Source organism: Sceloporus undulatus, chromosome 4, assembly GCF_019175285.1.
Source record: "Sceloporus undulatus isolate JIND9_A2432 ecotype Alabama chromosome 4, SceUnd_v1.1, whole genome shotgun sequence".
NCBI lineage: Eukaryota > Metazoa > Chordata > Lepidosauria > Squamata > Phrynosomatidae > Sceloporus > Sceloporus undulatus.
Genome location: NC_056525.1, coordinates 221,705,256 through 221,718,472, shown reverse-complemented (window position 1 = coordinate 221,718,472; position 13,217 = coordinate 221,705,256). Strand labels below are relative to the sequence as shown.

The following is a 13,217-nucleotide window of genomic DNA, read 5'->3' as shown; positions in this document are numbered from 1 at the left end:
GAACATGAATAGCAAGTGACAATTATGCAATGCCTGGGAACGCTGCCTGGCATTGCGTAATTGTCACTTGCTATTTGATGTTCTTTGTTGTCTGTTTTTATGAATCATTTCCTGTATTGTATGTATTTTTATGTATTGTTGTTTGGCTTTCTTTGGTGCTAACTCGGAGGTTGCATTTAGCCAATAGCTGTAACCGGTGGCCAACATGAATGGTATCTTACTTCTTTCATGCTCTCCAATCTAGTGGTAATTGGTATATATTGTGGCGTGAATTAATACTACATCTAATCAGTTTTGTTGGGGACTGCAAGTTCTGATATCATAGCCTTTCTATGCAAGAAGTCTCAAATGCTGTAGCTCTTCCTTGGGGAGAAGGTAGTTTACTGAACTCACCATCAGTTTGCCCTTTCAATGGGTGATCAGAACGTAACTGCAGTCAGAAAGAACAACTTTTTGTTTGAGCTGATTGACATAAATGCATCCTTAGATGTACTTCGCTGGGAACCAGCAGATTAATTTGAGCAGTAGGTGTTTTTCTGCTTTTGATACAGTCCATTGCACTCTTCAGAGGCTGGCTCTCTTTAGGTCCTTAAAATTGGGCTGGCAAAATAGCTTTCCTGCTCCTCTTCCCATAGCAGCCTCTCCTCTTCCTTAGAAATGCTGTATACTGTACTGAGGCTGGGAGGCTGTGCTGCATAGGGTGAACTGTGGTGTGTGTATGGGGTGGAATAGCTGAAAATCAGTCAGAGGTACCTTTAATAAGCAGAGGCATTCTGCTCAGAAAAAGTGACCCTGTGTCTATTGGGATAAAATGAATTAGCTTGAGAAAAGTCTTGACATACAGAAATGTCTGTCTTGGAGCTATCGAAAACTGTTCTGAAGAATGCAGCCCTATTTGTAGGGAAAAGAATAGAAACATACTTTACCGTTCAATAGGTTAGAAAGCCTGTTTAAGCAAGTGATTGGTTTGGATTTTGAGGCCACGTTTTGGGAAAATACTGTCAAATAGTATTTGTAAATTAACTGTGGTTTATGGTTTCAGTGTGAACCCATAAACTAAACTGTATAGAAACATAATTCCTAGATACCCTGACATATCTGCTGCATAGTCACTTGGTCCTATAATTCCTAATAGGGTTCTAAACAGAAGTAAGTATTAAGAGTTATGATGTTCGTTACTGAAACACCCAGCCTGACTGCAGAGAGCAGATTCCTGTCAATCTTCTTGGGCTGATGTTTAACATAAGACAATCTAAATGGGGCTCATTATACACTGTGCATGAAAGAGACACTTTCACACTTCCTCCAAATTGTCACCACAGCTGCACAGAATTACCCTGATCCAAATGTAGTGTACGTAAAAATAGAATTTGTATACATGATTACACCCGAAATATGAAAGTAGATTTTATTTATTTATTTATTTTATATTATGTAGATGCAGCTAGATAGCATCGACATTTTGTTGCAGTCTTGCAATTCACATCAAATGTAGGCCTACTGCTCATAATCCAGAAAATTGTAGGAATTCAATAGTCTTCATGCAGCTGGATTGTGGGCAAAGGTGTTTTTGAAGAACTATAAGGGAGGCACTATGATTTGAAGGAACATTAAACAACTGCTGTAAGGCTGCTGACTCAGATGAATTATAACTTTGAGCTCTCATGTTCTGTGGCTTGCAATAATGTGAATGTGCTGTTAGACTGGATCAATTTGAGTCGGTAAGTACTGAGGACGTGGACAAGCTCCTTAGTAGTCTGAAAAAACGACTTGCCCTCTTGACCCTTGCCCATCCTGGCTGGCTGTCCAGGGGGGTGATATAGTCAAGCTGATGCTGAAAAATATAATCAATGCATCCTTCAGGGAGGGTACCCTGCCTTCTTGTCTTAAGGAGGCAGTGGTCAGACCACTCTTAAAAAAGCCCTCCCTGGACCCTCTGGATAGAAATAACTATAGGCCAGTCTGGTTGTTACCATTCTTGAGCAAGGTGATTGAGAGGGCGGTCGCCAATCAACTACAGGCAGTCTTGGATGAAGCTGATTATCTGGACCCATTTCAAACCGGATTCAGGGCAGGATACGGAGTTGAGACGGCCTTGGTCGCCTTAGTTGATGATCTCCGTCTAGGCATCGACAGGGGAAGTGTGACCCTGCTGGTGCTCTTAGACCTCTCAGCGGCCTTCGATACCATTGACCATGGTATCCTTCTGGAACGCCTGAGAGAGTTAGGTATCGGAGGCACTGTTCTACAGTGGTTCCGGTCCTACCTCTCGGGCAGATGGTGGCGCTAGGAGACAGTTGCTCTTCTAAAAGAGAGATAAAATTTGGTGTACCCCAGGGCGCAATATTGTCTCCTATGCTGTTTAACATTTACATGAAGCCGCTGGGAAAAATCATCCGGAGACATGGGGCAGGATGTTATCAGTACGCTGATGACACCCAAATATATTTCTCTATGTCTCAGACTGATGCAGTGACTAAGGATGGCATCTCTCCTCTGAATGCCTGTCTTGGGGCGGTAATGGACTGAATGAGGGAAAACCGACTCAAGCTGAATCCAGGTAAGATGGAGGTACTTGTTATAGGAAACCCAAGCCCAGGTATGGAATTATGTCAGCCAGTTCTGGATGGGGTCACACTTCCCCTGAAAGACTCTGTCCGCAGCTTGGAGGTGCTCCTTGACTCGTCGCTTCACCTGACAGCTCAGGTAGATGCAACAGTCAGGAGCACTTGTTATCAGCTTCGGCTGATACGCCAGCTGCGCCCCTTCCTGGAGCAGGGAGACCTTGAAACAGTTGTACATGCGCTGGTCACCTCTCGAATGGACTTCTGTAATGCGCTCTACATGGGGCTACCCTTGTGCCAAGTTCAGAAACTTCAACTTGTACAAAATATGGCAGCCAGGTTAATTACAGGTACTCGTCGTACCGATCACATAACATCGGTTTTGAAATCCTTTCACTGGCTGCCAGTTAGTTTCCGGGCAAGGTACAAGGTGTTGGTGATTACCTTCAAAGCCCTACATGGCTTGGGTCCAGAATACTTAAAAGATCGCCTACTTCCATACTGTCTGTCCCACACTCTAAGGTCCTTGGGGAAGAATCTACTTCAGCCAATAAAATCTAGGCTAACTTCAGTCACCCAGAGGGCCTTTTCCATTGCAGCTCCGAAGCTATGGAATGACCTGTCGAAGGAGATCCGTGACATTTCTACTCTTACAGCCTTTAAGAAGGCTCTTAAGACGGATCTCTTCCGGCAGGCCTTCCCTACCTAGTTCTACTCCCCATTTACTGTGACTCATGTCACTCTGTCCACCAATTCTTCTCTTAAATTTAATGAGAAGAATTAAATTAAAAGTAATTAAAATAAAATCCTTGCCTCAAGAAGAAGAGCCCTCCCTTCATGACATCATCATCAGACCTGGGAGGAAATTAAAAAGAGAGGCCCAACTTCCATCAGGCCGAACTGTGAATGTACTCACTTCGCTCTCTTTAATTTTATTGTATTTAATTTATTTATTGTATTGTATTATCTTTATTTTTACTGTTGTAACCCGCCTGGATTCCTTGTGATTGGGCAGGCTATAAATAAATCATTATTATTATTATTATATTATTATTATTATCAAATTGTTATTGTGTGCCTTCAAGTGATTTCTGACTTATGGCGACTCGAATGCAACCCTATCACAGGGTTTTCTTGGCAAATTTCTTCAGAAAAGGTTGCCATGACAACTTGCCCAGGGTCACCCAGTGAGTTTACAGGACCAAGCAGGGATCTGAACCATGGTCTCCCAAAGTCATAGTCCAACACTCAAACCACTGATGAAATAGTTGTAATGCATACAGTCCATATGCAAAACTGGCAATATAACTCTTTATTCTCATAAAAGATTCAGGAATGAAACTCACCAATTTTAAGTAGTGTTTTTTTAAAAAGTAAACACTGACCAGTTTGACAGATCAACATATGAAATGTTAACAGTGGGTAGGCTTATTTCACACTTTGCATAATCAATAAATAATAACTTGTTTTTCAAAGGTAACTCAACAACAAAATGAGATACATGGCAAGCATACTGAAACTAATACATTCTGAGTTTTCTGTATCTGAGTGTGCTGGTATGCACTGGAAATGTTAGGGAAAATTAGATAACGGCTAAAGGCAGTGATTTGATTTAATTTCAGTTCTTGTCTTAGACCCAGTTTTGAAGTTTAGCAAGACTCTCCAAGGATTAATGCTGAGCTTCTGACCTGAAAACCTGAGCCAGAAGGAGAACCATTTAGGACCACATTTTCAAGTAGAAACAGACAATAACTGAGAACCCACATCAAGGAGATTTCTGCAAATTGAAGCCTGCTGATCCAATTTCAATACACAAATCTAACAGCTGTCACGGCAACAGTGATTTCTTTCAAAGTCCAGACTGTAAAACAGAATTTGAAGCACCTGCAACAAATTACATTTGTCTGAAAACATCTCGTATTATAGGCCTGAAAGCACAAACAGGAGAGTTCTTTGGACAATCTGTGTAGATGGGCAGGTCCAATGGATGAGAAGCCATAGTAATGCAGCAGTATGTATCACTGGGACCTAGACTGTAGTGCCTACAGTCACATCAGTCACAATTTCAGGTTGCAATTCTGTTAGGGACATCTGCACAGATGAGTGTCCCTTACGGGCGCAGATACTCTTTTTTTCGGCACTGGGGGGTGGTGGTATTCCCCCCCCCCCCCGCTGCCCCGCACAACATACCCCACATGCCCTGCATGTGGATATGACATAGCCATTCCTCCCTAAAGCAGGGTGAGAAATAATGACAGTGCCAAGATCTGCCAGATTTGTTTGTTTTTTCTTCTATGTTATGGATGGGCAATTGTCTATCTTTCTTACCTAGCATAGGTTAGGTATTACAGGTGGTGCTGTCAAAAAACATTTGAAAAGCCAAAACTGCCCAACTTTGCATTACAGGGAGGGAAATTGTCTATTTCCAGGAAAATAGAGATATATGAACCTAAAGGGAAGTTACTGATGGAAAATAGCATCTTCTGGTTGAAAGTGATGTTACTGCCACAAGAATTCTGTGCACATTTCTTGGAAGCAAATCCTTCAGTCGGACTGCTATTTGACTGAACACATCTTGGATGAGAGACTGGGTTTTATCTCAGTGTTTTGGGCTTGTTTTTGGTACACTGGACTGAGCACATCACTCCTAAAGCTTTATACAATGCATATTTCTGGTCCCACAACAATAACCAATAACATTTCTTGCATAATTATGTATCGTCAAACAATCCACATCACTGTATACATTCAAAAGTCTGGAAAAAAAAATCAAATGTAGTACTACAGATAGTTTCAAAAATAAATTAATGCTGTAGTTACCATTTTCCTTTCCCAAACTACACAAAGGCACTAGTTTATATTAAGGACTAAAGTCCTGCAGGATTTCAGTCAAATAAAGAATGCAATTATAAGGTTAAAGCAGTGCTAAAACCCAGCTGTCACTAGTAACTTAAAACGGCCACTTCAATGCTTTCAGATTGAGTGGGAGGAAATGTTTTGCTATAAGGATGGAGCATTTGAAGTAAAATTTTCAGCCCTGAGCGAGTTTTTACAGCTGAGTTATAAACCTTGCTTATAACAGAATCTTGCAGACCCTAAAATAGGACAGAGCAAAGGGCTGTTCTTTGTAGGACAAGAAAACTTAAATATGAATTTTGTCTTATCTTTTTGATTTCCAAACTAAAGAAAAGACAAAGGATTTCAGTATCTTCCTTTAGGGTTGTTACACTTCCCTTTAGCATCTTGTTAGTATTTTGTTCAATCCTGTCTCATGCAGTTAGCAGGAATTACCACAGTTTATATAAGATGGACAGAAAATATAGTCTTGTTTTTTTAACTGTGCTATGTTTCTATATCAGCTCACAAAATTTAAGCATTAATTTAATGTGAGGTGGAGTTAGAAGTTCACACTAGATAACTGCATAGAAGGTGTTACTTTACAAATGGAAGCAATTTTTTTCACTGAGTATTTTTAGTTAAACCCCTTTTTCAAAGCTTTGTTTTTTACCATGGTAAATTTACTAATAAATATTTGGGAAAAAACAGGATCCACAAGATATTGATAAGTCTTAACTGTTGTAGGAATTGGTTCTACAGCTACCGCGTGTGCTGTTGTTTGTACAGACACAGCACCAGGAACAAAGTGGTATGATGCTTTGGTGATGTAGTCCACGAGTCGGTTGTACTGCTGTTCAGACAATCTCTCTCTGCCTCCTTCTGCCTGAAATCAGAGAACACAGATTCACTGAAACGTACACTTTCCCCCTGCAAATTACTCTCCCCTCAAACAACTGCTGTTTTCAAAGCTACAGTATGTTCTCCTTTACCTCTGAGTCACAAGGAACTCTTTGCTGTTTGAGTTGCACCTTCATTAGATTGTTTTGCTCACTGTCTTGTGAACACTCAATCTCTGTCACTGGAAATGCCTGTTGCTGTGTGTCCTCACTGATGCTAACCACAAACAGTACCTCTGAAGTGAGTAGCAAACATCCTTCATGTTCTTGGCCTGATCCACTCACAATTATTACTTCCAAAGCCATGTGAGCCTCTGGTCTCCCTAGAGACTGAAGCATTTTCCTGTTAAAAGAAGAACTCAAGATTAGGAACCTGGAACTCAATCTGTCATGAGGTGCATGTTTCTCTGGGAAGCTGCTGGCATAAACACACACATGGCAACAATATTCAGCACCAGTTTTGCAATCCTATTAAGGATGTCATGTTTGTTCTGTAACATTATTAATCATAATCACATTGAGAAACTGAAACCAAACAGAAAAGAAACTAGCAGCTATTTCAGAAGTTGTGCACTACTTGATCCCAGTGTAGAGGCCACTAAGTGAAATATTTGGTAAGACACAGACTAGCCCCTAGGGTCCATGGAGATTGTCTATTCACTGGTTGCAAAGTGGGCCTCTGTGCAGTAACTTTCTGTTTAGCATTCCTAAATAAACTGTTGTAATTCAGCCTTTTCCTAGAGCAACAGCCTGTTAACTTGCCCACAGACCAGAATATATTAATCAACAAGGTGGATATAAAAATGAGCAAGTGTCTTCATAATTTTACCAGACATATTTGACGTGGCTGTTTGGTGCCTGCTCAGCATGTTGATCGCTTGGAGGACATCGCTGTTTGGGATGCTGAGAAAGTCCAGCTCCGTGCAAAATGCCTGTGGTAAGAGAAGTAAGGGATTTTACTCATTGGTTGTTGTTTTTTTGAAACAGGAACATGCTGCAGTGATGTCATCTTAGGGCAGTTCGTAAAATAAAGGAGATTCAAAGTGATGTCATTTCTTTGGATGGCATAATTGAGATAATTCATTTAGCATTCAAATACAATAATCATTCACTTAACCCTAGTGGATTTTAACATTTGCTAGAAATAAACAAAAGTCAGAATGACAGTCAAATACTAGCAATTAAGGGAAACATAATGCTCTCAAGGGCCATCAGTTCAGAAAAGGTTTGAGCACGTCATTTAACAATCTATGTATAAAAATTCAAGACCACTCTTAACTTCCGTGCTTCATGCTTGAATTCTTCCAGAGAGATGTCATGATAGTCAACATTAGAAGGCAAGCTTGCCCTAGATACTGCATTTCAATATAGGTTACTTAATCCAGCTGTTAAACATAGATCCCAAACATTTATGAGTTCTCTTGGGGCACCCAAAATATGAGGAGTGCTTCTTTGTGCCAAGATAGAGTTCTCTGGAGGTGCTTCTTTTCCTGTTTGTTCTGAGCAGAATTGCCAGAGCTAAGGGGTGACCTGGCATGCATGCTTTCTAGTGGCTTGTAAATTTTTATAAATGAAGGCATGGTCATTAGATTGAGAATTAGCAGGGTGTAAAAACTTCACAGATATAATAAAAGTTTTACAAGACTGATGGAAGCTAGGCTAAGCCTGATGCTGCAGAGTTACAGCGTACAGAGAACTGAGTGCTAATATGTGTGTAATGGAGTGACGGTGTTAGTGCTGAGGGAAGGACTTTGAAAAGTTGCATTCTCCTGTGACACAGTAGGTATTTCTGCACTGGGGTGTAAGCAACGTGGGACCCAGTTTTATTAAACAATGCATTGGTTGTGGAGAAAATACAGCTTAATGTTTAACACAGAAGCTAATGTTAATACTTAAAAGATGCATTCCACTTGTAACAATCAACCAACTGAGGTTTTTCAGTGTTATGCGAGGGAGAATGTCATTTGCAGTTGGAAAAAGTGAGAACATGTGTTGACTTCTGTGTGGTCTCCCACCCTCGCATTCCTCTCGGTGGGCACAATCCCATTGGCAATCCAACTATGGCCAAGATAGCCACCCATCAACCACCATATATTTTTCAAATGGCTTCTTTCCTTAGCTCTCTTGTTCACATAGACACGGGAAGTCTGTACAACATGTTGTGTACACTGGCCAGGATCCAAAGAACTGTGCAACGTGTTCAGTGTATCCAAGGCAACTGCACTCCAACATATTTTTCAAACTGAGGGAAGTCTCTAGTTGGTAACTTTTCAAGGGGATGTCTGTTGTTTCAAAGGAACAATTAAAAAAAACCCCTACTGGGTGCATACAAGCCCATGTGGTCTCCTAAAGTAGCTTTCTGGATCCAGGCCCTGTTTGCAATAAAGTGCATCTCTCCATTATTATGGGCTACTTATCATTTGCCAACAACATTTTAAAAACTGTCTTGTAAAATAAATGCATGGAAAGGCTATTGCAGACAGTATCTCCTTGCTGTGAACTTCTTCCTTAGGAGTTTAGAGGATCCGATCTTTACTGATCTTGATTAATTTATTTTCATTCTGCTTTAATTCTGGACCCTGATGGCTTGGTTTTCACTAAAGCTATTACAAATGACTATATCCATTCCTCAAGCTTCCCAACACTCAGCAAACTAAAGATTATCACATGCACAAACAAAACCACAAAATGAAATTGAACTGGCTGCTATTCACACAAAGCTGTTTTCCTGCCTCCTCTGCATTACTGTGAGTTTTTCTTGGCAAGATTTGTTCAGAGGGAGTTTGTTTTTGTCTTCCTCTGGGGCTGAGAGAGTGTGACTTGCACAAGGTCACCCAATGGGTTTCCATGGGCAAGTGGAGATTTAAACTCTGGTCTTCCAGTGTAGTAGTAATAATAATAATAATAATAATAATAATAATAATAATAATAATTTTTATTTCTATCTTCCCGACTCTCCCAATGGATCGAAGCGGGATCACAACAAGGTTAAAATTACAACACTTGGGTCCCTAATAGAATCATTATCTCCAAAGCACTTTAAAAAATAGTGGGTGAACTGAGCAAAAATACTATGCAGTTAGATCAGCGGTTCTCAACCTGCGTGTCGCAACCCGTTTGGAGGCTGACTGACCCTTTCACAGGGGTCGCCTAAGACCATCAGAAAACACGTATTTTTAATTACAATTATGAAATAGCAATGAAAAGTAATTTAATGGTTGGGGGTCACCACAACATGAGGAACTGTATTAAAGGGTTGCGGCATTAGGAAGGATGAGACCCACCGAGTTAGACTTAGTACACTTCTTTAGATACAAAGTGACGTCTAAAGCTTTAGTTAATGGAAATCTAAAAAATGAAGTGAGACCCTGCTAATATTAAGTGGCCAGTATTTTATGGAAGTAAAACTTGAGCCCGTTAAAGAAAAAGGGAATTTCATATTATGTGAGTAAAAAGTAAAATATTTACAAATGTTTGGATTATTTGATTTAATGATTCTATATTACAGCATTAATTGAATAATTACGTCTGGGCTACAGTGGACTAAATGATTGGCATGCAGTGCAGGGTTCAGCTACCTTGACACAGGAAAATGCAGAAAATGTCCCCACATTCCTCTCCAGTCCAGGCCCTCTACAGTAGAAACACCAACAGGCTTCTTGGTATATCCTAATAACTGTGGAAACTTTGTGTAATACAAGAGGGAGGGTGCAACTCCCAACACAAGAACTGGTAGGTAGAATCTAACTGTTTCTGGTGTGTGTGTGTGTGTGTGTGTGTGTGTGTGTGTGTGACTTCTGTTAGCCCACAAGGCTTAGTGGCCAAAGATTTAATGTCCCAAAACATGGGATGATGCTGGTCTGGGGCTAAGACAAATATCTGAAGAACTACCTTGTACTGCACAAATCTCTCTGCTTATTAAGATGCTCAGCTGGAAGCCTGTGTATGTCCCAATGATATCTGGAATATACCTGGTGACCTTATGGTTCTGGAACTCCATCCCAAGGGAAGTCTGCCTTGTCCTATTATTAATGGAACTTTCCTGCCATTAAAAATCCTTTAAAATAAATGTAGATGTCTTTAAAACTACCATATATACTCAACTATAAGTCAACCTCAAGTATAAGTCTAGGGCAGGTGTTGGGGTCAAAATTATGGATATACGTAAGTCAAGGGTAAAACTTAGGGGCGTGTAATGAATGCCAAAGAACTTACAAAATTCCAGCAGGCATAACTGTTTGTGCTCAGAATTGGGAGCACACTTATCAAATTTGCAGATGACACCAAATTAGGAGGAATAGTTAATACTCCAGAGGACAGGACCAACATTCAAAATGATCTGAATAGACTAGAAAGCTGGGCCAAAGCTAACAAAATGAAATTCAACACAGAGAAATGTAAGGTACTGCACTTAGGGCAGAAAAATGAAATGCACAGATATAGGATGGGAGACACATTGCTGAATGAAAGTACGTGTGAAAGAGATCTAGGAGTCCAAGTAGACCATAAGTTGAACATGAGTCAACAGTGTGATGCGGCAGCTAAAAAAGGCCAATGCAATTCTAGGCTGCATCAATAAAAGTATAGTGTCTAGATCAAGAGAAGTAATAGTGCCACTGTATTCTGCTCTGGTCAGGCCCCACCTGGAATATTGTGTCCAGTTCTGGGCACCACAATTCAAAAAGGACATTGAGAAACTGGAGCGTGTCCAAAGGAGGGCGACTAAAATGGTGAAAGGTCTGGAAACCTTGCCCTATGAGGAACGACTCAGGGAGCTGGGGATGTTTAGCCTGGAGAAAAGAAGGTTAAGAGGAGATATGATAGCCCTGTTTAAATATTTGAAAGGATGTCACATTGAGCCGGGAGCAAGCTTGTTTTCTGCTGCTCCAGAGAACAGGACCCGGAACAATGGATGCAAGCTACAGGAAAAGAGATTCCACCTCAACATTAGGAGGAACCTCCTGACAACAAGGGCTGTTCGACAGTGGAACAAACTCCTTCCTCGAAGTGTAGTGGAGTCTCCTTCCTTGGAGGTCTTCAAGCAGAGGCTGGATGGCCATCTGTTGGGGATGCTTTGATTTGGATTTCCTGCATGGCAGGGGGTTGGACAGGATGGCCCTTGTGGTCTCTTCCAACTCTATGATTCTATGATTCATACTAAAAGATGGATGGATTAGAGAGAAGAAGGGGGTCAGTCCTTCCAGGGCAGTTTAAACTCTTGCATTTCACCAGGGGATGGTTTTTATATACATACATACATACATTCATTATATCTGAGACCTGTGGATAAGTCGACTCAGGTTTTTAGGGTCAATTTTTTTAACTTAAATTTTTAGTATATACAGTATTTTGATCCTGTTGTTTTGAATATTTATACTTTGGTTTTTATATGGTATTGTTTCATCTATATTGTAGCCATCTTTAAGTCCCTTGGAAAAGACAGTTATAAAATAATGTTTTAACTAAATATATAACACTAGTCTGTTGGGAGGAAGGCCACATAAACATGTCAGAATTAATTTCTATAACACAATATACCATGTTAAAAGCCCTAAATGTACTGAGTTTGATGCTGTTAAAATACAACCTTCCCAATTATCTTGTTTTGATTAAAACTGGCCAAGAGTTCCTTTTTATTATATTATTATATTCATGATCATGGCACTGAAAGACAGGTTCTTTGTAGCTGCTTGACAGTTACAGAACCACCTCACTTCCCTCACAAAACAGCTAATGTCTACTTCTGGGTATGCTGGATTTCCTGTTTGGGTTAGCTTTTGGCGGCTTAGAGTAAAGCAGGCATATCTGGCTTTCTTTTGAAATGTTTACATTTTCACAAGATTTGATTAGAGATATGTGTGAAATCCCCAATATGATTTCTGCCATGGAATCTGCTAGTTTTGTGATGGACTGTAGATAGTGTGCAAAAATTCATCTGTCCTATCCAGTTCTCTTTAGTACAACTACATTTTTCTCTAAGCCATGTTGAATCATCTGCAAGTAATGGAAGCAAAAAACGTACCATTTTGAAGACTTGCTCAGATTTATGTACACCCACATTTCGACATCAATTTCACTTTCCATAAAATCCAGCACCAACCTAGGTTCCCTTGTACAAAAAAGTGCCCACCACTGTTTATTATGACTCAAACATTCTTTGCAACAAAGTCTAAAAGCCTCAACTAACAACATTTTGGTGGCACTAGAAGGTTATGATAACAGGAAGGAAAACATTTAAAAACAATGAAAGCATACAGCATGCTAACTTAATAGACAAGTGAAAACTTGCACTCCATTTGGTACCATCCATACTGAATTCACAGATTCATTGCAACCTACCATAACCAGTCTGTGAGACTAGCTCAGCTGCTCCTCCAATGGGCTTGGCAAAAACTCCCATGATTCCTTTCCCCACACCAGAGATAACCCCTTTTGCCTTGTGTCCAGCGGAAGCCTGGGCCTCTGATGTTTTCTGGAAGTTCTGCATTGGCTGGTCTACAATGCCAGCAATCGCACCTGGAATAAGAGTTTCCAAGCATTACAAGAGAAGAGTAGAACAGAACAACTGGAAACGGTGGCTCTGAAACAGTTTTGTTTAAATGCAAAATGTGACTGCCATCTGCCAAATACAGCAATAAGAAATACCAATGAAACTCGAGCAATAATCTAGTTTCTTTAATTCAGATAAGGTTCTCTCTTTCTCTCTCTTGCATGCTCCTTTTGTGTTTGTCTTTCATATAAACATTTGCACTTTGTGACTTCACAGTACAATTTAATCTCTCAGATGTTTTCCTCTGAAGTATCTTTGTTGACTTGGTCGAACTCAGAATACTGTATATATAGGTACATCAGATGGGAACAAATGCCTGCTAGCGTTCAGAGACTTTTAGCTGTTATGGAAATGAGATTTTCACGTAAG

The 13,217-nt window shown here is 40.3% G+C and overlaps 1 protein-coding gene across 3 annotated transcripts in view; it reads right to left on the bottom strand.

The window, feature by feature from the left end:
* Positions 1–3,861: 3,861 nt before the first annotated feature.
* Positions 3,862–13,217, bottom strand: part of VPS13B (vacuolar protein sorting 13 homolog B) — a 485,868-nt gene continuing 476,512 nt past the window's right edge. For all 3 annotated transcript variants that reach the window (XM_042465697.1, XM_042465696.1, XM_042465698.1), the window contains 4 exons: positions 12,638–12,814; positions 7,128–7,230; positions 6,392–6,641; positions 3,862–6,285 (listed from right to left, as the gene is read on the bottom strand). In XM_042465697.1, the coding sequence (XP_042321631.1) occupies positions 6,037–6,285; positions 6,392–6,641; positions 7,128–7,230; positions 12,638–12,814 (779 nt within the window). In that variant the 3' untranslated portion in view covers positions 3,862–6,036. The remainder of the gene's footprint in view (positions 6,286–6,391; positions 6,642–7,127; positions 7,231–12,637; positions 12,815–13,217) is intronic.